Raw genomic sequence first — 24,125 nt, 5'->3', positions numbered from 1 at the left:
AGAGTTAAGAACAATAACAGAGTTATGAAAAATGTTCAGAGTCCATGGTGCTAGTCAGGTGAGCAAAACATAAGCAGTTAAGCTTGATGTGTCTTCTTTATAGCCAATCAGGAATGGGTAAGTATTAAAAGGTAACTTATGTATCTGGGCCTTCAGAAATTTTACATGTAGCGTATGCTCAGTGTGCACTTCCCTGCTCCTCCAGAGTGCTCATGGCGCTGTGATGAACACAGGAGGCGCTCTGGAGCACAAAGCAGGAGCAGCACAGCGGCAACTTCTTCAAACCCATGCAAGTGTGAGTGAGAACAGACTTCTAACGGGCGGAGGAGAGCGATGGCAGCACCACTGTGCGTGCTACCAGAGAGCTGATTTCTATTGTTGGGATTGCAAAGCGCAAAGCGCGCACCGTACACGTGAAGCGCAGCGCCTGGGAGAAACGAGGCGGAGTGAAGAGACACGACCCTGTAGTTACATTTCCCAGCTCGTCTTCCATTTCTCTTCCAGCCTGGACTTATTTCTGAAAAGCAAAACAAATAATAATAATAAAATACAGATCAGAGTAAAGAAACGGGATTACTCCGAGGGATCTCGAGCGATCTGGCGATGAAGAAGAACAATTCGGCGAAGCGGGTACGAGCCCCAAAACAGTGGGCGCTATTGTCACTGTGGCTTTAAGTAACACGCGTCTTTGTGTTTTAACACTTTGTCTCTGGATACATTTTGGAAACACACACTGATGCTCGATCTGCTCGATTATGCGCCATTGTAGCGTTTTTTGTGCGTGTGTTCTGCTGGACTCCATCAGTAATACCCATTTGTTATTGCAGAACTGACATTTTCCATCTAGGTTTTTTTTTCTCTCCTTTCCTTCACTTGCACGTTTTTGTTGTTTTGTTGACTACATAAAGTAAAGAGCCATTGTGTCCTTACACTGATCGCTTGTGGAAAGTTCAGCACCGACTCAAGCTCGCAGTTGGTGTTGCACAAAGAATGGGACGATCTCCATGACAAAGGCAATGGTAGTGTGTTGTGTGTGTGTGTTTGTGTGTGTGTGTGTGTGTGTGTGTGTTTGTGTACGACTTCACCTTTCTGCATATTTGTGAAATAGGCTACCTCCAGTAGCAGTAGTCAGTGCTGTAGCCTAATTGCTTAGTGTTTTGTGTGTGTGTGTGTGTGTGTTTGTGTGTGCGTGTGTTTGAAGGCTTTGCAGGACTCCAGCCAGCAGCCTGCTCAACCAGACAAAGTGGGATGGATTCGCAAGTATTGTGGTAAAGGCCTTTTTAGGGAGATCTGGAAAAACAGATATGTGGTGCTGAAAGGAGACAAGCTGTACATCTCGGAGAAAGAGGTCAGTTTAGAGAACGCTGTCAAACATATTTACAAATCTTTTTATGCATAAGTATTATCAATAAAGCTGATGCTGGCCAGTTGACATACAACATTGTCTCATGTCCAGTATAAAAAAGTTATAAAGGTTAGAGGTAGGAGCAGGGTAAGTGCTCATACCTCTTCTTACAGAAGCATTCATTAGAAATCCAGTGACCGCTTGTTCAAATTTCTTACAAATGCTTCTTAGGAGTGCTTGAGATCGATTCATTCAATAATAGCTAAATCCTTAATGCCTATGTTAATGTTTGTGAAATGCTAAATGAAAAAATGGTATTCTTGATGTTATTATATAGTGATATCAATGATATAATATCTATTTGAACCACGGCACTGTTGAATACTTGATTCTGATTGGTCAGAAGTTGTGGATTAACGTAATATATAATCCCAGATCAGATCACTGTGCTTGCGCTGATAATAATAATAATAATAATAGTAATTTTTTATTAACACATTACACATGGACATGCATGATGGCTGCTCCACATAAATGGATAAAAAAAATATGGAATTGTTGATATGGTGCTGTTTTCGACTTTTATTTAGCATTTTTGGAAGGAGTCTTCATGGTCAGTGTTTGTAACAGTCCAAGTTAAAGTTGTAAGTGTTCAGACACGGGAAAGTCTTAAGGACAGTGGGATTTTGCAGTTTCTCGGAAACATGACAAGCTGTATTTTTTTGTCTTATAAGTTGTGGAAAAAAAGATGCTGGTTAGGGAACAGGAACTAAGTTGTTCTGTGGATATTACACAACTTTAAATGGAACTATAAATGAATTAAAGGTATGATGTGTCACTCTTTATCCCTCCTATTATGTTGAAAAAAATATTACATCCATTGTGTTATGGGTCAAAATGACTTTCCACAGTTTAAATACAAAGAAAAACAGCAATGAACAGCTTAAAACAGTAAACCTTTCTTGTGGCTTGTCCGAGACAAGCCATAAGAAGAAATATTTGCAAATAAGTTCATGACCCTAAATGTGGAAAGTCAAAAAACTTCAAAGACAAAAAGAGAGATTAACCAGTATTTCAGACATCTCAAATGTGGAAATGGGTCCATAACATAATAGGAGGGTTAAGTAATGAAAATTTTTTAATCATTAGCAAATTGGTGTGATACAAGACGAATAAAGTACTTGGGTACCTGCTGTTATTGGAAAATAACCCTTTCCGTTTCTGGTTACTAACGATAACAGCGTTTCATGTTGGCATTCCTATAAGACTTAAGAAACAAACAATGACTTCTTAGTAACACTTGAATGTTGGCCCTTTGTGCATAGTTGTTCTTTTGCACTTTGTACAGCTAATAGAAGCTGAGCTGAAAGATTTTGTCATGAGGTTTACAGATATTTTGGGATTCCCTGTACATGATGTGCATTTATAGCATTGAGAGTATTCACATTTCATTTCAATATGTGAGAAATGGTTAAATATACATAGACATAATCTAGATTGTAAATCATGTTACCTTTCTTGTCTGACAGTTGTGATGTTAAGGTTTTCATTTGGTTAAACAATGCTGCTAAATTATCTGGTTTAAAAACTACTAATTGTCCCCTCCTTTTGTTATAAACATGAGAAAGTAGCCAATTCATTGTCGATGCCGTAGATGTGTAGAAGTCATGAGGCTATGACTCCCTAATACCTTTGCTGGTTGTAATTGTGAATTCACAGTAAAATTGTGCTAGTTTACAAGGTTAAATGGAGGGTAGCGGTGTTTGGCATGCAATTTGCCTGTTATCCTTGCTGCCGTCCTGCACAAACAAAGGCTCCTAGTGGTCAGCAGGCATCTGCCTTACACTTGGTCTGGGAGCTGTTTAGGGGCTGTCAACTGTATTTTACAAAATTGGGTTCCTTTGCAATGTTTTCATTCCCAGTGTATTTTCCTAGTGCACCTGTTTTGCTTTGCTGAGCAAGCGAACAACTGTCCTCCCCAATGTGAAAGACAACATTGTCCATGGGAAAATGTAGAGCTGAGCAGAGTTAGCCCGCCAACATCATGACCCTATCTTAATTAGCTGTCTTGTAGTAAAATATGCAGTCTGCTTTTTTAAAACAACAAATTGTGTTACTTGATTGTGAAAGGTGCAGGGAGCTGTCCATTATTGCAACAATGAAGCCAAATTTTTTGTTACTTTATTTCAGCCCAAGTTATTTGGATTAAAGACTCCAGAATCTTCAGAATGTTGTCTCATACTAAGAAGGATTTGTGTCCAGACTCGACCTTTTATGTTATGTCATAAATATTGTGACAGTTATGAAGAGATCAATGCCTATAATTATTCATACTGGCTAAGTATACATTAGAGACCTCAGATTTATAAGTGTAAATGCTGTAAATGTTTTCACATATATAAACATAGATACACTATGTACAGTTGCAATCAAAATTATTCAAACCCTATTGCAAATCAGGTTTATTGTCAAAATTTACAGACTTTCAGCTGTTTGCAATGAACAAATCAAACAAAAGCAATTGAAATAGTTCAATACAATGAATCCACAATGAAAGTAGTTTCCACAAATTCAACTGAAAATGCAACTTATAATGATTTCTCCAGTTTAAAAATTATTCAACACAGAACAAATATTCAAAACAGGTGTTGTTTCAAGCACACCTGATGCAACTAATGAAAGGCTTCATTAGTCGCACCAGGTGTGCTTGAGCTGGAACACATGAAATACCTGACCTGGCTAGGGGTAGAAAATGCGCGAAATACCTGGACAGGGCAGAAAAAGAAAGCTATCAATGGCTGCAACCAGATTTCTGAGAAGGGAAGTTGTGAAAAACCCTCAGGTGACTGCAAAAGGCCTGCAGAATGACTTGGTGGCAACAGGCAATGATGTTTCAGTGAGCACAGTATGGCGCCTACTAAACGCAGAAGGTTTCCATGCCAGAATAGCTCAAAATCATATGAATAAGCCACAGAAGTTTTGGGATTCTGTTCTGTGGAGCGATGGAACTTTTCAGCACAATGGATCAGCAGTATGTCTGGAGAAAGAAGAATGAAGAAAGAACACTGCCCACAGTCAAGAATGGTGGTGGCTCTGTGATGCTCTGGGGCTGCTTTGCATCCTCTGGCACTGGAAACCTACAGTGTGTGGAAGGCAAGATGGATTCATTGAGGTATCAGGAAATCCTAGGAGAAAATGTCATGTCATCTGTGAGGACACTGAAGCTTGGGCATCATTGAACCTTCCAACAGGACAATGATCCCAAGCATACCTCAAATTCCACCAAGGTGTGGTTGCAGAAAAAGTCCTGGAAGATTCTACAGGGCCATCACAGTCACCTGACTTGAACCCCATAGAAAATCTCTGGTGGGATTTGAAGAAGGTGGTTGCAGCACACAAACCCAAGAATATTACTGAACTGGAGGCCATTGCTCATGAGGAATGGGCTAAGATTCCTCAGGAACGATGCCAGAAGCTCTGCATCTTGTTTGCAGCAGGTCATAACAGCAAAAGGGTGCTCTACTAAGTACTAAAGAAGCTTGCCATGAAGCGGTTGAATAATTTTGAAACTGAGGAAATTATCATAATTTGCATTTTCAGATGAATTTGGGGAAACCACTTGAAGCATTAGTTGTGTTGAACTATTTCAATTGTTTTTGTTTGATTTGTTCATTGCAAACAGCTGAAAGTCTGTAAATTTTGACAATAGACCTGATTTGCAATGGGGGTTCAATAATTTTGATTGCAACTGTAAGTGACATAACATTAACGCATATTTTTTTGCCATGTTCAGAATGGTCTAATTTCAATCATGCAACAGCAAAAGACTCAAAGACAAGAGACATATTCGTACTGAGATACATCTGTCCAGGCAATGCATTTACATTCAACTATCTAAACCACAGTTTACCCAGCTGCCTTACCATAATAATTCAAACAGGAAGTTTGCACTGAAATAGTCACATATGTGCACTCCTACAATAGACAGTACAACTTCTGTCTAACCTTTATATATTTTTTCTATATGGTTTTTTGTCTAGTTTTGATTATTCCAGGCCTCATGTACAGCCAAGCACTGATTATTAATAATGCTATTGCATGCTTCAGCATGTGGTTGCATTAATAGCAATATTGTATTTGTTGCATACCAGCAGTGTGTCACTGGTTTATCTAAGGAAAATAGTAGAGGGATGTGATGGAAAACATGAGTACATGAGGCAGGTAGTCTGGCTGAAGGATGTAAGAGGCTTTCAACATTACTTTAATACCTTGATCCAATTGTGAACACACTACCTGGGTCAGAATATAACATGACAGGTAACAAAGTTGCTATCAATGACATTTGTTCTCATACACACACACACACACACACACACACACACACACACACACATATATATATGTGTGTGTGTGTGTGTGTGAATAACCATTCCCATCTCAGTAATGTTGATGTTTTCTTTCACCATGAAAGCTTTAAAAGGCCCCTGTAAGCATGCCCAATATAAATAGGCCATTATTCATCTAGCTTTTTCCCCACTAAGGGAAGTGGAGATGGAACAAGCTTGAGTCATGCTCACGCAGAAAGCTGTTTGCTGCGCTCAGCATCGGATCAAACAATGCAGAGCCAGCATATGGCCTGTGGCTACAGAGAGGAATGACCCTTTTAGTGCTTAACACACTGATGTTTCATCATGCTGGTGACAGTTTTCTGCAGCTGTCTAGACAGATGTCATTAATCAAGCAGCTTCTGTTGTTTTGGTGTCATTTTTATTAAGTGAAGGACAAACGAGAACCATTTTCATGAGGACCCCCAAAAGGAATAGTTGATAAATTGCTCTTTAATGCCAAGAGACATCCTGAAGTATATCAGAGACTCACAGTTGACCTGGAGTTTGGACTTACAAAGTGATACTCAAGTTGACAGATTATTGTGTTAATCTGTTACACTAACAAATGTGTTAAAAATCATCATACCCTGATAGTATGACTGATAGTCAGTGGGTCACAAACCGAGACAGTGTCCTCTATTGCATTTGAGAGGGGTGTTGGAACAACCATGACCTCAGCACTGGAGTGTCTACTCATCTGTGCAGGGGATCAGATGTCCTGAGCAGAGTGGTGTCCTCTGAGTGGGACAGCTGTCTGTGGGGAGTGGGCACAGACGTGGGAGACTTGTTTGGTCTCTCCACTTTATCTGACTCATCAGTGTTTCTTCCTGTTGTTTGTGGTTTAATGCAGGCCTGCATGCTATTCTCACAGTTACTTCACTTTTGGTTGCAGCCTAGTTTTCACACGCTCATAGATCCAAAGATAGTAGCCATAAACCAGAGGCAGTGATACAATGCAAATGGTGTATTTGTCTTGAGCACTAACGTTTGTACACGACTGGCCATAGGAGGTTTTTCTTCTTATTTTTCTATTTCGATTATTTTAGAATAATCATGAAGACACTAAGGCTAACACTATCACACACAAATAACATGTTTTTGGAGTGAACAAGAAAAGTGTTAAACAAATCAAAACCTGTTGAAGCTTGGCATAGTCTTTGCACCTCTCAACCAGCAACATGAGGAGCTTTACCCAGGAGCCTTTTTAAAAGTTCCCTAATAGGCCAAGCTCCTCACTTAAAGCAAACTAGATGTTTGTGGGGAACAGTTCAATTTTAAGTAAGAACTATTTGTTTTTACTTTTCATGAAAAAATACTTTGATTCAGAAATAACATTTATGCATTGTTATTAACCTCACCATTTACATTAGCCTTAGAAGCAAATTTCAACCATAAGCCTTGTCTAAAAGACAATGAAAAACGTTCACTATTGTGCTTGAATGTTTGAGTGATAGTGTATGATAAATAGACAGGAAGCTATTTTATAATTTGTGCTTAAAGCCACTGAGTGTTAGTGATCTTGCTAATGTCTGCTACACTAGGGCACAGAAGAAGTCCACCCACTCTCTTCAGTCTCACATCCTCCATCCAAATTTTCCTCCAGAGTCACTCCCTTCATAAACATTCACATACAGAGCAGTGGAATCACGATGTAATAATATGATCTAGTAAGTGCTGGTGTGAGTGCAAGCTTTTATTCTATTCAGGCTGTTACACTAATCTGATTCCTGATTAAGAAGCTTAGTAACATGTAAACTGATGTGATTTCTAGAGTTGTCTTAGTGTGCTGCTTGGCTGGTGAAAAAAAGTCTGAATTCACATGCTACATCCAAGTAAACAATGCTCACATTGAAACACTGGCAGACATCCAAGTGTTGTTTTTTGTTGAGCTAACTTTGCTGAGTACATTATAAATTGACAGATTTGGAGGATAGCATTTTTTGGGAGGAAAATAAATAACCTAGTAAACAAAATGAATGCCTGTCAATCAGAAGAAAAACAAACTGGCAACAGTTTTCAAGCCTTGTGAATCTCTCAGCTCTCTGCATCTCTTCATTTCTAAGCCTTTTCTGCCATTACTTCCACAAGCTATACTAATATCCCAACTATAATCTATCACTGTGTCTAAAATGACTCCCTACTCCCTATTCCATGCAAACTGTAAAGTGCATTATGGGTGTTCTGCAATCCGTAAACCAGTATAGCCAGGGGGTCAGTAATTTTTAAAAAAATTTAGTTACACTGGTGGAAATCACAACACAACATGATTACAGTTATTATATGTATTACTGAGTTATTATAGTTATTAATTTATTTGACATGCAACTTGAATTAAGTGGGTTTACTCTAAATGTCAATAAATCAGAAAAGTAGACTATAAATATTGTCAACTTGGAGCTAATACATTTTGTTAGTGGAAAGTTAAGGAAAAAAGCTCTATGGCTAAATGCAGTTCATGAAATATATCTGCATTGAGGGAATTTGTTTTACAGTTAAAGGGATCCCTGGGTAGGAAAAGTTGCCCAGCCCAAGGCTGTATTGCTTGGACTGTAACCTACTGCAACGCATCATGGGATATCATGAGTGCACTGGATATTATGCATTATATTTCCAGACATAATTCTAAAAATGTTAAAACTCCATAAACTATATGCACTATATACTGAATATCTGCTACTCCATCAAGCTAGTGCTTCACCTTTTATTTATAGTATATAGACTTATGTTTTCAAATGTTTATTATAGCAGATTTAAGTGTTATGAAGCATTTGAGATTTTTGACTTAATATTTTAGTAATCTTTATAAAAACGTCAGAGTTAGATCTTCAAGATAGACCAAGATCTTCAAATGAGTATTTATTAAAGTCTTGATGAAATGGAACAGACAGCAAAAAAGGATGTATAGTGCCTGAACTTTCTGTTCTACATCCAAATAAGGCTGTCTTGTAGGTCTGTGTGCTGAAATACTTCCCTGATTTTTGTTCTGCTTTTGTAGTGTATTTCCACATTTTCAGTTCCCTTTTGTTATATACTGGTCTTCATTTGGTTTTCTACATGTTTGACCAAAAGGATGTGACACAGTACAGTCCCTTTTTCCTTTTGTGTTTGTGATTTTATGATTCCATTATGCAGTGTGCTAGCCATTTGTGATTATCAACGTACAAAGCAGTAGGAGCTGTTCATGATGCATTTCTTGCAGTTTGTTGCTGCTTTTGCAGAAATGACCCACAATCAAATTTCCACAGAAGATGATGTGATGGACAAAAGCATGCGACTCATTACCAAACCAGAATTAGATTCTGAAATGTAGTATTGTAGGAATGAGGAAGGCATAAACCTGCAAAATATAAAGTAAACAGCCTTCTTAGGCTGATTGTATCTAATGTTGTTAAGCAAAGCTAACTGCTATTTATGGTTGATCCCTTCTTATATAGCTATACACTGCTTATTTCTTTTCATTCATGTTTTCATATTAATTCCTCATGATGTAACACTATAGCTGTGTTTGTGTAAAGGTCATCATCATTTATCACTCTCTTACAGACTGAGACACAGAATCCTAATTAGTCATTGATTCTCAGAGAGTAAAAGCAGTATAGTTATCCTTCTCCAGCTCCAACCCAATTACCATTTCAGTTTGTAAGTGAAGATCCACCGATGAGTATTCCTCAGAATCGATCTGCAGCTGAATATGTTGTTACTGAGCTACGTAATTGCTATGCTGCTGCTAACTGCTACGGTACTGTGAGGAACAGTAAGGTGCTGACAATAAAAGCAAGTAGCCAGATTGATGTAATGCTCTGTGATATTTCAGAAAGTGAGTTAAATTCCCACTATATTAAAATTCATAGTCCCATTAATAAATTAACAACAATTATACAAATTAATCCTCACCTGTATTTAAATTCTGATTGCTGTTGATTAATTTTCTATGAGAGCAGTTCTGACAGGAGTTGGGGTTGCAAGGCAAATCAGAGGTCTATATTAATGTGCTCAGTCTAACAATTTATTATTTATATAGTAAAAACTTATATAGGGACTTGTACGGTGGATGCTCTTCATAAATGGATTAAAAAAAAGTATAATTGTTGATATTGTGAAGTTTGCTGTGCAGAAACATTTAGTTAGCATTTCTGGAAGGAGTCGCTAGTGTCAGTGCTTTTTAACAGTCAGAGGTAAAGCTATAATTTGAAGTTTTCAAACACAGGAAAGTTTTGAGGAAGGGGTGTTTTGCATTTCATTTGTATAAAGACAAGGAAAAAAGTATCACACTGAACTTGATGACAATGTACGCACAATATAAGTGATATCAAGAACAAACTTGTTTCATGGATGTTCCACAACAAACAAATGTTTCTATAAACAGACAAAAGAAATATGTGCCATTTTTGAATAAATAAAAATGGTTAGAGTTGGCCAATTGCTGTGATTTAAGAGGGATAAAGCACCCTATCATTGATTATTTTCCTATAACAGCACACTCTGTCATGTTTTATTCCGTACTTACAACATTGCATTTTCAAAGAGGGTATTATTACTGTAGATGTCATGTGACACAGCAGCAGCTGTGCGAAAGTACTGTTATTTTGTTAGAAAAAAGAGACCGGCTTATAGCGATTGGTAGTTTATCAAAACAGATAGATCACCATGTTAAAAAAAATCTTGTAAACTCATGTATGAAATGTTCACATTTGGAAATCCATTTTTGTGATGTTATTATCCATGTAGTTGAAGGTACTACCACAAATTCTGTACTAATGTTATACCATCATTTGAATATAGTATCACACTCTTAAGTTGGACTACATTTACATTTATTCACTTAGCAGACGCTTTTATCCAAAGCAACTTACAAATGAGAAAGATACAAGCAAAAGATACAAACTAAATAAGCATTTGCGAAAGACAGTTTAGTTTTGAGAAAGGAAGCATTTTCGGAATGAATATATCTTTCTTTAAAGTTTAGTGCACAATACGGACGGAAAGAAGTGGTGCAGTGGAAATATAAGGCTTGGAAAGATCTGGATGCATTTTGCCGATGAGAGATTTGTTGATGAGTGGGTTGAGTGCTATTGCGTGGGTTTTGAGAATTATTCAAGGGATATGAGATGAGTAGCTTCACAGTGAAAAGTGTGAGAGGACTTGTTTATTACAGCTGCCACATGACTAAATATAAGTGTAAATAATGTCAGTTTCAAAAGACATTGATAAGTTGCTGATATTTGGTAATGTGTCCAAACATATTGCTGTCTACTGCTGACACCAGAGTCTACTATAACTAACTCTTAATTGTTATTTTTTTGGAACAGTAATTGCAGTATATGTGTAGGGTGTCCTTAAAACCAGTAATGCAATGAATGACATAACACTGAGCATCATTATTTATTTTCATGCCCTGACACCAATAGGTTAGGTGATTTAAAAAAAAACTGGCCAAAATAGTACAACAACTCTCTCTGAAAGACGCAGTTTATACTTAGCACTTAAAATTTACATTCTAATAAGTGTCAGTTTTCTTATTGTTTAAACAGTGACACTGCTGAGGCTTTGAAAACAAACAGAGTCCGATTTCAGCATCTGACCGACTGTCACGAGCAGCTTTGTGCGTCTAAGCTGACTGATAATCGTCCCTGTCTCGATGGCTAAAGCTGAGGGTGATAAGCTTCAGGCTGTATAAATATTGCAAATGCAGCTTTGTCCTTAGATTGCCTTTTGGCAAGTTGGATATATCTTAGTGTCATTTGCACTGTGACTGTTGCCAGGGACTTACGCTGCCACACTGGAGGCCAAGTGGTTTACATATTGCTTTAGTTGTGTCTGAAGACCTAATTATCAAATTGGCTCCATGTATCCTAAATCAATTTAATTATAAGTGTGAAATAATTACTATTAGTTTTCTCTACGGGATGAGTCTTGATGTTGTGAAGAGAAAAACTGGATTTGCTAATGTGATTACCTTATTTTTATAGTTATGTTTAAGATCAGGGACAGTGATGTCTGCACTTTTTGTAATGTTTGGTGAAACTACATTCTGGCTCTGTGGCACCAAAGGCTCTGGAGAAAAAAAAACAAATGATGTTCACCTCCAATATGGAACCAATCAGGACAAGGAGGTGTATCAACCCACTTGTTGGTCATGTTGACTGACCAATCTTGTACTAGCATTCAGGTGTTCAGGGCATGACTTTGGAGTGTTGACTGACGGTATGCATTGGATTTGTTTAAAGTTTGAGTTTAAAAACAACTATAGATGGACGGCAAGTTTTAAGGAAACACTGATGACTCTGCTATGCTGTGTGCTTTTTTGGTGCTATGGTTTGGGTCCAAGTAATATATTTTGGATTTTTTCCCATTTTACCACGAAGAGCCCAATTAAACACATAAACAGGTTTTGCTCATAGCAAGAGAATTTGGCTAAACTGTCTTAAGGAAAACACAGTAGGACATTTATCTCAGTTTGGCACAGGCTTTTAGTCTTCCCACCCCATTTACCTTAGCCAAGATCCTGCTGTAGTCCTACTCAATCTAAAGGTCAGGACTCCTCGAGACTCCAGCATTATTCTCATTCAAATATGAAACAAATAAACAGTCAAATAAGGATAGGACAAATTGCATTTAAATCTATTGCCCTCCTTAGGTGAAGGATGAGAAGAAATTTCAGGAGGTGGTGGACCTTACAGACTATGAGAGGTCTGAGGAGCTTCGCAAGGCCAAGAGTCGGACCAAGAAAAATCACAGCAAGTTTACGCTGCTGTGCGCCCGCCAACCAGGCAATACGGTAAGTAATGCCGTCTCTTGGCTAATGCTCAGAATGGGATAGTGATCAAACAAAACAAAATGACAAAAAAAAAAATGATAAAATACATTCCAGTGCAAACTACATCATCTAGATATTCTGTGGAAATATTGACACTGCAGTTCTGAGAGTTCAGGAAGAAGGTAACTTTTTTACTTACAAGAAAACTTGTAAGTAATAAGTGATGGACCACAAACAAGAAGTGATGCACGCTCTTTGTCATAATCTTTTTCTAGGTAATTAGCTTTCAGTAAGAATGCTAATCGCATTTGGCAAGTCCTCAGTCATCCTGTTCATGTGATAAGAACACTGTCCTTCAGACCAAAACACATCTCATGTCAGTGATACCAAACAAATGTCATCAGTGCTTATTTTAGCTGATTTTAACTGGTCACGTGTTCAGCATTAAGGCTGATTTACTGGAATCCAGCATTGAGGCAGGTGCTTAATCCCAAAGCCTGAGGGGAACCAGTCAGCAGCACACGCCACCATGTGGCTAATGTTTCCCACTGCTTTATAATGGCATGCCTTAATACAAATGCACAGGCTCTGGAGTAAATGACCATCACTGCTGTTGTTCTCTTTCTGTGCCAAGTTGTAGATCATAAGACAGCACTGGTTAGCTGTGTACATTTCTGTTATAGACTCAAAGGTAGAGACCAGTTGCTTTGGTGTTGCAAAACTACTTAGACAGCAATAAAAAACAGCACAACATGGAGGCTATGGTCTGGAAGTTATGAGAGTTAACAGCACTGAGATATGCACAGATGAAGCAGTGGAATTTGTGTAGACTGCTGCAGTCTCAGGAGATTTACATTTAGAACACTTGGAGTTTTGCACCATGATATTGTAGCTTCTTGCACCATTTTTGTTGCATCTGTATAGTGTAGCTTGAACCACATGACTCTATAGGCTCTGTTTTTTTTGTGGGTGGAAGTATAGATTGCAGTATAATGCCAGCATAGTGCTAAATTGGCTGTGTATATGCCAATTGTTTCCTGTTTGAATTTAATCTGTGTTTAAAAATAATCTGACTTTAAAATCCTGATGAAGATTTCATGATGGACTGGGACTTTAGCTCAAAATTGTTCTTGTATGGAGTAGAATTTACCACATTTACCACCTGTCTACTAACTAAATACACTGACCAAATTATATTATCTATAGCAAATAAGAACAAACAACTCAGCTGTGGCTACTACACGCCAATCAGCGAGTTGCATTATTATTATACCTCATATTATTAACAGCCGACAATAAAATGTCCAATAAATTGAATTCAAATACTAGATGTAGCAAATTAACTGCTAAAACAGAGACAAGGAATTAGTTCATATAAAAACACTGTGATCCAAAAGTGCTCACAGATGTGATCGACCACTGAGAAAAGTGCACCAAAAGACAGTAACCACCAGCAAGTTATTTTTACCACTACATTATTGCTGTGAAATACATAAATAGATAATATACAGGAAATCTAAATGTATTTTCAAGAAAAGGTTCCTGCTAATGCATACTTGGGTTAAACAGAAAGAAGGAAATTAATTTGTTTGGATATTACCTAATCCATTTTTGATAATGTACCAGTGGTCTTATACCTTCTTATTGCATTTGCACAATGACCATAATAATAGGAGCGTTTATGAAATATTTTTAAAATAAGAAAACATCTTTAATTCAAGAGCTGATTCATCATGTTTCAGGTGTAGATTTAACAGCTATGTTTGCATGTCCCCTAGGTTCCAAATCTGGTCTTCCTGGCTGTCAGTCCAGAGGAAAAAGAGTCATGGATCAATGCCTTAAACATAGCCATCACCAGGGGCAAGAACCGCATTCTGGACGAGGTGAATTAAACCTGCAAGCACAAACATGCACACATACAGTGGGAGAAATAAGTATTGAACGCATCAGCAATTATTTTCAGTAAATATATTTCCAGTGAGGCTTTTCACATGAAATTTTCACCAGACATCAGTATTAACTCAAGAAATCCACACATTAAAGTCCATAAATGAAGTTATGTGTAATAAAGAGGAATGACACAGGAAAAAAGTATTGAACACGCTAACTGAAATTTATTTAATACTTAGTGGAGAAGCCTTTGTTTGTAATGACAGCTTCAAAATGCTTCCTGTATGAAGAAATTAAGTGGCCACAGTATTCAGGTGTGATTTTGGCCCATTCTTCTAAACATATTGTCTTTAAATCTTGTTCAATTGGATTCAAGTCAGGTGATTGACTGGGCCATTCTAACGCCTTGATTTTTTTCTCTGAAACCAATTGAGAGTTTCCATTGCTGTATGCTTTGGATCATTGTCCTGCTTGACGGTCCTCCCACGTCTCATCTCCTGGTGGATGGCAGCAGATTCTTATCAAGAATCTCCCAGTAAAGGGCTCTGTTCATCATTCCTTCAGTTATATGAAGTCTGCCAGTACCATGTGATGAAATACAGCCCCACACCATGATGCTTCCACCTCCAAACTTCACTGTTGGTATAGTGTTTTAAGGGTGATGTGCAGTGTCATGTGCAGTGCCAGTTCTTCTAAAACATGGTGTGTAGTATGACAGCCAAAAAGTTCAATTTTGCTCTTGTCTGACCAGACTTCACTCTCCCAGTATTTCAAAGGCTTGTCCAAATGAGTTGTAGCAAACTTTAAACGAGCTTCGACATGCCTTTTCTTTAGTAATAGAGTCTTGCGGGGTGAGCGTGAGCAGTGGAGTTCATTGCCTATCGTTTTCTCTGTGATGATGGCACTTGCTACCTCCAAGTGTTTCTGGAGCTCTTTCCGAGTGGTCCTTGGCTCTTGGGCTTCTCTTCTGACTATTCTTCTGACTCCCTGGTCAGAAATCTTGCGAGGAGCTCCTGTGCATGGCTGGATGATGACAGAGTGATGTTACTTTCACTTGCAGATAATGGCCCCAGTGGATAATGGCCCCAGTACTGGAGGATTCAGAAGTTTTGTATCCGATTCCATCAATATGTTTTGCAACAATAAGGTTGCAAAGGTCTTGGGAGAACTCTTTGCTTTTACCCATCATGAGATGTTTCTTGTGTGACACCTTGGTAATGAAAACCCTTTTTATAGACCATCAATTCACTAACCCAGCTGATATTAATTTAAACAGATAGGGTGTATAATTACTTACGGATTTCAGCTGGATCCTTGCCTTCCTTGCCTTGGAGAACTGCTTTTTCTTAGCATGTTCAATACTTTTTTCCTGAGTCATTCCACTTTATTACACATAACTTTATTTATGGACTTTAATGTTGTGAATTCTTTATATTTACGGATTTCTTGAGTTAATACTGATATCTGGTGAAAATTTAATGTGAAAAACCTCACTGGAAATATATTTACTAAAAAAAATGTTGACACGTTCAATACTTATTTCTCCCACCTGCATCTGTCTCTGCTGCCGCTGATGTTCTTTTTCTAAAGATATACAGAAAGCACTAAAGAGTACAAACGAACATCCCTTATTTTCCAAGTGAAGTCATTTCCATTTTTTAAGGTATCTGTAATTAATAACTGAAATGAGCTGAAAGATTTAACAGCTAAATACACAAGTTCTATGTATAATCTCTGACTCAAAATGGCATTTCACAGTTGCATTTTTTTGCCCCAACTAAACTGTCCTTTTCTCAGATTTAGTAGCAGTGACTACATCTATTATACACCAATCAGCCATAACATAAAAACCACCAGCCTAATATTGTGCTGCCAGAGCAGCTCTGCCCTTTCAAGGCATGGACTTCACTACACCTCTGAAGGTGTGCTGTGGTATCTGGAACCAAGACATTAGCAGCAAGTCCTTCAAGTTCTGTAAGTTGTGAGGTGGGGCCTCCATGGTTCTGACTTGTTTGTCCAGCACATCCCACAGATGCGTGATTGGCTTGAGATCTGGGGAATTTAGAGGCCAAGTCAACACCTTGAACTCCCCACATGCATCAATGAGCCTTGGGCACCCATGACCCTGTCACCGGTTTACTGGTTGTCCTTCCTTGGACCACTTTTGGTAGGTACATAGCATTGCATACTGGAAACACCCCGCAAGACCTGCCATTTTGGAGATGCTCTGACCCAGTCATCTAACGATCACAATTTGGCCCATGTTAAAGTCCCTCAGAGCATAACGTTTGCCCATTTTTCCTGCTTCCAACACATCAGCTTCGAGAACTGACTGTTCACTTGTTGCCTAATATATCCCTCCCCTTGTCACGTGCCATTGTAATGAGATAATCAGTGTTATTCACGTCACCTGTCAGTGGTTTTAATGTTATGGCTAATCGGTTTATGATGTACTGAGCAGCAAAATGGCTGAGATACAGTGCTCCCATAGAAAAAAATCTTGAGTGTGAGAGCGTCTGAGGGACCATTCATAGTTAAGTCATCGTTGTTTTCTAATTGAAGAGCATCTCTTGACTGGCATAATAACTTTCCACTAGAGCCAACATGCTACTTGCACTTCTCATACACTCATCAGGAGAGGAAAGGCTGGAGAGGATGGAGTCAGCACACAAAGCCAGGTCTGCTGTGAACAGATTGTCCCTGTAATCTAGGAGTTAAACCTCAGAGACTGCAGTTTCACATGACTGCCTTTACGCTACTGCAAAGGCTGTATGGGCTTAACATAACACCTTCTCTTATACTGCTCTTTGGCATATTTATTGAAGTCATGAAATGCTTTAAACTGGGCTTTAGACTATTATGTGGATCAGCAGTGTGTTCAAAAGCTTTTAAAGTTTAGCCCCTGTTTTAAATAGGCTAATAACCATGATTATATAAAATATACTAATGTAATAATCTACTTATTGAATGTATATATGAATTTATTTGACTGTATGTCTTGCAGTATGTAAATACCTACAAAATAAATTGTAATATTAAATATTTTTGTGAGATTACATTTATATGTGTGCTAGGTATTATTAGAGGTCAAATATGGGATATTTTTACATAATGCCAATGCATATGTTTGATCTATTCTAAGCCTCACATGTCCCTTTGGCTAACTTTGCAGGTTACAGTGGAAGGTGAAAGCTGTTTGGTTCATCCCACGCGAGACCGAGCTAAAATCCCACACACACGCCGACTTCCCACCCGTGGGCACCTTTTGACTGTGGTGAGCTGTCCATAACTTAACACTAGAGCTAGACTAATTCCTTGAATAGCTAAGAAATGTTAGCATAGCTGTTATGTGTAACACATTTTCTCAAAAAAATTTTCACCAGAAAACTTGCTAGTATGTGCAATTGTTGTATTTCTTTCTATCATTTTATCTTTTTCAGGCCTCACCAACTACATCAGATGGTATGCTGACACTTGACCTCATTCAGGAAGAAGATACGCCATCTCCTGAGGCACATGACCAGAACAAATCTGCAAACTCCAGGGTGGACACCTGTAAACTTCAGCCTGACTGTGAATCTACAGTCAAATCTCAGAGCCTACCACGTAAAAGTGAGAGCTCTTGGACCTGGTGCGAGAGCCAAGCACAAACTCCCAGGGCTGGAAAGAATTTCCGAACGACGGACAAGAACCGCTGCGCCTCCATGGATGAGATCCTCTCTCACTCAGACACTAAGAGATCAGTCCCCCACTGCTCAGCCTCAGCCCCCGCACACTCCATCAGCCAGCTACAGGAGCTCATCTTGTTAAAACTGGAGAGAACTCAAGAGATGTTGTGTGAGGCACGGGGTCACAGCCAGGGTCGCGGTGCAGATTCTGTCCCTGGCAAGGAGGTGGAACGCCTGCTGGAGGAGGCAGCAAGTGCCTGGGGACAGTCTAGAGACGTGCTGGAGGAGGTGAAGGAAATCAGAGTACTGTGCAGGCAACTGGAGGAGCTCTCCTACTCCAGTGACAAGCTGAAGAGCCCAAAACAAAATCAATACAGAAAAAGCATGATGTGAAGATGTGGACAAGGTGATGCAATGAGGCCTGGTGATGCAGCTAATGGACTTCAAAATGTATAAAAAATGGACTGTGAGACTGATCAATATCCGATTTGGACATAAAAGCCTATAATTTGTCAGGCTACACACCTTCAACAGCTTGTCCCATCTTGTCAGAAGCTTTGTAAAGTCTTCTTAAATGTTAGAGTGTTTAAAGACACATTTACTGTACTGTCTTCTGCTACCTTCTACATTGGTTTTTATATTACCAAACCGTCAGCAATCTCACCCAGGAACATCTGAAGGAACAACACTTATAGCACATAACAGAAATCACTGAGAGACCTTATTTATTTTTGCAGAAATGGATTGGTTGTGATACCACACTATGCTGGAACTTCCTCAAAGGACTCTCACAACTGATTTCTTACTAATTGACATTACATGACAGTTAGCATGTGTGCAAATGCTTAAACTGTACATGCAGACTTTAGTCCTGTTTTACAGCTGATACTATGTAGAAGGTTGTCCAAAGCCAGAAACAAGAAATTTGCCATAATCCAGTAATTGATGATGTTACAGAAAATGCATGTTGTAGCCATTTTTGAAATTCTGTCTGCTTTACAAAATCCTGATTTGTTCCCCTTCCCTCGGTGGTCCCTTCTGGAGCCAATAATATATACTCCCTGGCCACTTTCATAGGGACACATAAGCACATGCTCAGCCTATCATGTGGCAGCAGTGCAATGCATAAAAGTATGTAGATTCAGGTCAAGAGCTTCAGTCAATGTACACATCAAATATTAGAATGGGGAAAAATATGATCTCAGTGACTCTGATTTTAACATAGTTTTTGGTGCCCGGAGGGCTGGTTTGAGTATATCAGAAACTGTTGATGTCCTGGGATTTTCATGCAACAGTCTTTAGTGTTTACACAGAATAGTGCGGAAAAAAAAACAGTGGTTCTTGGGTAGAAATACCTTGTTGATGAGAATGGCCAGATTGGTTTGAGTTGACCGGAAGACTACGGTAACTCAAATAAGCACTCTTTACAACTGTGGTAAGCAGAAAATCATTTCAGAATGCATAACATAATAAACCAGATGGGCTACAAATGCAGAAGACCACTGCTGGACAGGTGATGACTGGAAAAAGACCAGGTGATTTTTTCCCAATCTTCAGCTTTCCAGTTTCCAGTTTTGTAAGCTCAGATGCCTGTTCTTGGCTAACAGATGTTGTAGCCCATTCTAGAGACTGCTGTGTGTGAAAACCCCAAGAGATCAGCAACAAAAGCTATAACAGTGGTAAAGTCACTGAGATCACACAATTGCATAAAATGAGCAGGGGTACAGATGTTTTTTGTTTTTACATTTTTTTTATAATCAAAGTGGCTGGTGAGTTTATATTGGTCTATAATATAAGGATTAGGCAGACAGAAATTTGCTGCTGCTCTGTTATGTTGGTTTTTTGCTGCACTGAAAACCAATATAGCATAGGTCAGGGTATTTTGGAGTGTTAGCTCTAACTCTGCTGTCAGGGAGCCCTTTATGAAGCGGATTAATATGGAGGAGCAAAGCATCCCAGGCTGTGGAGCTATTGAGAAAACCACGGGCATCACCAACCTGCCACAATGTGAATGTTTTATTTTTCTATGTAATACACTGGAACAGCTCTGGTTCATTGAGGATGGAAGTCTCCAAGGCTCTGGACTTTATGGGGCTGTATGAGTCTTTGCTGCTTCTGTGACGTTTTCCTAATAATGCTCAGCACACATGGTCTATTATATATGTACAAGACGTCAGTATATACACAAATGCAGCCAATATCAGTGGCGGCCATTGTGAAGAGGCTTACTGCATCTGTGCAGAAGAAAGCTGAACTTTCTTTGAAAGTAGGTGGACTCAAACTCAAAAAAGCCATGCGTAGATATACGGTCAGGAATACAGATAAAATCTGGTGCCAGTGTTGCTGTAGGTTTTGGAAGGAGGAAGAGACAGAACTGCCATTAGATCTGGGATTCAATGTTTGTGGAGGCTTGAAAGCTTAAAGGAAATGGATAATAATCTAAAATTTGCACTATTGAATGCTGTAAAAACTGAAGCGAAACTGGCAAGCTGTCTTTTTTTTTTTTTTTAAACCCCCTAAGGCGCTAAGCAGACAATCTAACAGTAGCTAGCTCACAGTCAGTTACCTAAAATGTTGGTACAAGGATACAATAATTTACAAAAAAAAAAAAAAAAGAATCAAATGCTGCCTTAGTGTACTTTCCCAAGGGCACATGCAATTTGCATGTCAGTTTCAAAGATGTTTGCGTTATCCATGAATGAAACTTTACCTTTAAGTTGCCTAAACCGATAGAGGTGAGACGTGTAGTGGCACAGAGGCCTTTACATTAGACCTAATTTGCTTAAGTAAAACTCAGCAGATAGAAAACTATGCAATATTGCATACAAGCCTGAAATAATCAGGCATCAAGACTTACTGGTGATGTAAAGTGTGGTACTGTTACAGACCAAAGGGTATGTGCTGCCGGTATCTAACGTCTTATTTTACAATTAATAGCCCATTAATGTGTTTGCACAATTCTGTAGGTATGATTTAAATCTGTCTTGTCATTTAGACCTGATTACAGTGTTATTTTTCTACATTTTATTGTAAAATGCATTTTTGTAGATTCAGTAAAATATTCTACAAAGGGACCCCCCCCCCCCAAAAAAAAAAAAAAAAAAAAAGATTGACTTGTATAATGCTTACCTGGACAAAAAGCTCAAATCACATCTGTCTGAATCTGAGGCACTATGATGTGTTGTGGAAAACCTTTTAGCATTTAACAATAACAAAGCACAGTATGTTTTAAGGCATTTTTGTCTCTGAAATAGATACAGAACTAATCCAATTTCCTTGGTTTATGCAATATTAATGCTGCAAAGATGCCAGTAATCTCCGTGTCTAACACATTTGAATATGTAACATCAATGGAATCACCACAATTTTCCACTAAGTTATGACTAGAAGTTATTCCCCACACATCTACCAGACACTGAGACATTTGGCCGTAAACAAAATGGACCACAAATGAAAAAATCTAAATTATTAAACATTATACAGGCTGCAGACCAGACGAGGCCACAGATAAATAACGTGTACCTTTTCAGTGATGTTATTACTTTCTTAATGCTGCAAAAGAAATGACAGCAAGTGAAAATATCTTGAATGCAGTCAAATATATCTAGTATTTCCTATTATAACATTACAGTAAACCAAATATATGACTATTAGTCCTATTTCTAGACATGCTTTATAATTTAAAGCTTGAAATAGTCTTATTGTATTGGCAGATACGAAGCAGTTATTTCTAGAAAGAAGCAAAATTATCTGCCAAATGAATAAGAATATTTGAAGTGAGTTAAAGTATCTAAAACCAGGCTGAATAATCTTAAATTTGATTTATAATAAATTCATAATAAGAAATATTAAATAAATTTGCAATATCACTTACTAAGATATTATTATACAGTGTGACCAAGTTTTTCTTATTTTCCAAACTCCTTCCTGTAAGCCATATAATCTACCAATTGTAACAACTTCTCTTGATTTTTGGAATGCTTATTTTTAATTGAATTTTATTACAGTATAAATGAATGAATGAATGAATGAATGGCACTGGGCTGATTTGTCAGATACGGTCCCAGGAGAGGCATAAAATTGTTTCATATAATGAACACACGGACACATTCTAGTTCAACTCTTGCTCTGTTTTATTTTTAAAGCTAAATGTACCAGAATAAATCCTAAGAGGGTTATGTTTATAGAGAGTTTTTACTGTGATTGTAGAGCAGTAAGTGTTGGTGTAGGGGGTTTGAATGTTAATCATGTTTATACTCTGGACTATCTCTGATTCTTTGGTTGATGTCACACCTTTGCTGAGATGCCATGCAGTCACAGACTGCTGGAAATACCTCAGAAATGCAGCTATGTACCTCAAACACCTTAATCATTTCAGTTGATCTGCTTAGTGTTTTGTAAAATTGATGCTGTGTCCCCTCAAGTCTCCTTAGCTACATGTTTCAGGTATAGCATAACGGGATACATGTGGTTATGTGTGAATATGTAATTGTAGGTGTTGCACTTAATTTTTTTTATGTTCAGGATTGGTGAATCTCTGATATACTTGAGACAGACCACTTGTGCAATTAAAACCATTACCATTACAAACTCCATAACCACATTTAAATACTGAGTACATGTCTGTTTCTTCCATTGATAGCAATAGCAACAATATTCTGCACTTGCAGGAAAAAAAAGGTTCTCTAGCATTCTTTGTATAGTTAAGTCTTTTTTAGCTGTCTAAAATGTCAGTTTTAGGGTTCTGTGTAAAACTTATAAAGGCTCCCCCAGAAGAAAAACTAGAGAACCTAGAGAAGATTCTTTAGTTTTTTTTTTTTCTAAGAGCACAGATCTTTGCCAAAGACACACAAAACCTTATGATTAATCTTTTTCATTTCTATTAAGCATGGTAGGTATTCATGTAACTCATAACTTGTAACTATCAAGATTAACTCTAGCACAGTGTAAAATGGCCAAACAGATTGCTTAAGTCAAGTGCTGTGTGAGTACACTGAATCTCAAATATACCCAATTAATGAATTTATTTTTACTGCTTTCTTTTTTTTCTTCTTCTTTAAGATCATGAGTAAACTATTTTTTTCTGTGTGGGAAAACATCCTGTTGCATTTCAGTGTTTCATAGTTAATAAAAAACTGCTTGCCACTGAATATGGTTTCATTATGACAATGGATTCTATTGGTACACATTGTTTGGTGATGGCATTTAACAAAAATGAACTCTTTTTAAATCTAATCTTTGGAGATTTGTTAAAAAAAAAAAAAAGAAATCATGAAATGTATTTCCATCTTCAGGAGTTTAGCAGATTAAGCAGATTTAGCTTGTACATGTGAAATATTCACAGAACAGTGAAATAAGTTTTACTAGACTTTCTGTCACAGGGAACATCTATACACAATACCGATTTAATAGCACAGCAATGAAAGGCTTTAAAGGTTAGCAGCAGTGTGTGGTGTCAGTCAGAAATTATATGGTATAACCTCCATCATATGGTACAAAATGTCAAGAGAGAACCTTTAGCTGCTAATTAGAGCTGTATAAGGTATCGTTGTGAACACAGTTGACTGATGAGGTGCCATTGTATTAGCCCCAGCAAAGTACAACAAAATCATCAAACTTCTACATACAGTATCTCACAAAAGTGAGTACACCCCTCACATTTTTGTAAATATTTGATTATATATTTTAATGTGACAACACTGAAGAAATGACACTTTGCTACAATGTAAAGTAGTGAGTGTACAGCTTGTGTAACAGTGTAAATTTGCTGTACCCTCAAAATAACTCAACACAAAGCCATTAATGTCTAAACACCTAACAACAAAAGTGAGTACACCCCTAAGTGAAAATGTCCAAATTGGGCCCAAAGTGTCAATATTTTGTGTGGCCTCCAGTTCAGTAATATTCTTGGGTTTGTGTGCTGCAACCACCTTCTTCAAATCCCACCAGAGATTTTCTATGGGGTTCAAGTCAGGTGACTGTGATGGCCCTGTAGAATCTTCTAGGACTTCTTCTGCAACCAAGCCTTGGCGGAATTTGAGGTATGCTTGGGATCATTGACCTGTTGGAAGGTCCAA

At 38.1% G+C, this 24,125-nt stretch overlaps 1 protein-coding gene across 3 annotated transcripts; it reads left to right on the top strand.

Annotated features, from left to right (window-relative positions):
* Window positions 1-271: 271 nt before the first annotated feature.
* On the top strand, window positions 272-22,657 carry plekho1b (pleckstrin homology domain containing, family O member 1b). 3 transcript variants are annotated; one of them, XM_017478312.3, is made up of 7 exons: window positions 272-630; window positions 1,202-1,348; window positions 12,371-12,511; window positions 14,269-14,373; window positions 16,978-17,058; window positions 17,553-17,654; window positions 17,821-22,657. In XM_017478312.3, exons 1-7 carry the CDS (start codon window positions 604-606, stop codon window positions 18,439-18,441), a joined length of 1,224 nt encoding a protein of 407 aa, XP_017333801.1. In that variant the 5' UTR covers window positions 272-603; the 3' UTR covers window positions 18,442-22,657. The 3 variants fall into 3 exon arrangements, with proteins under 3 accessions (XP_017333801.1, XP_017333810.1, XP_017333818.1); XM_017478321.3 differs by having other exon boundaries at window positions 272-1,019; XM_017478329.3 differs by lacking the exon at window positions 16,978-17,058 and having other exon boundaries at window positions 273-630.
* The last annotated feature ends 1,468 nt before the right edge of the window (window positions 22,658-24,125 follow it).

The sequence above is a fragment of the Ictalurus punctatus genome, chromosome 1 (assembly GCF_001660625.3).
Source record: "Ictalurus punctatus breed USDA103 chromosome 1, Coco_2.0, whole genome shotgun sequence".
In the NCBI taxonomy this organism is placed as follows: Eukaryota; Metazoa; Chordata; class Actinopteri; order Siluriformes; family Ictaluridae; genus Ictalurus; species Ictalurus punctatus.
This window is presented reverse-complemented; position numbering and strand designations above follow the sequence as displayed.

Excerpts from the sequence above, each read along its gene's own strand:
- plekho1b (XM_017478312.3), top strand. The coding sequence starts at position 604 with ATGAAGAAGAACAATTCGGCGAAGCGG. Across the intron at positions 17,059-17,552 it reads GAGTCAGCACACAAAGCCAG|GTTACAGTGGAAGGTGAAAG; the intron begins GTCTGCTGTGAA and ends CTAACTTTGCAG. Across the intron at positions 17,655-17,820 it reads GTGGGCACCTTTTGACTGTG|GCCTCACCAACTACATCAGA; the intron begins GTGAGCTGTCCA and ends TATCTTTTTCAG.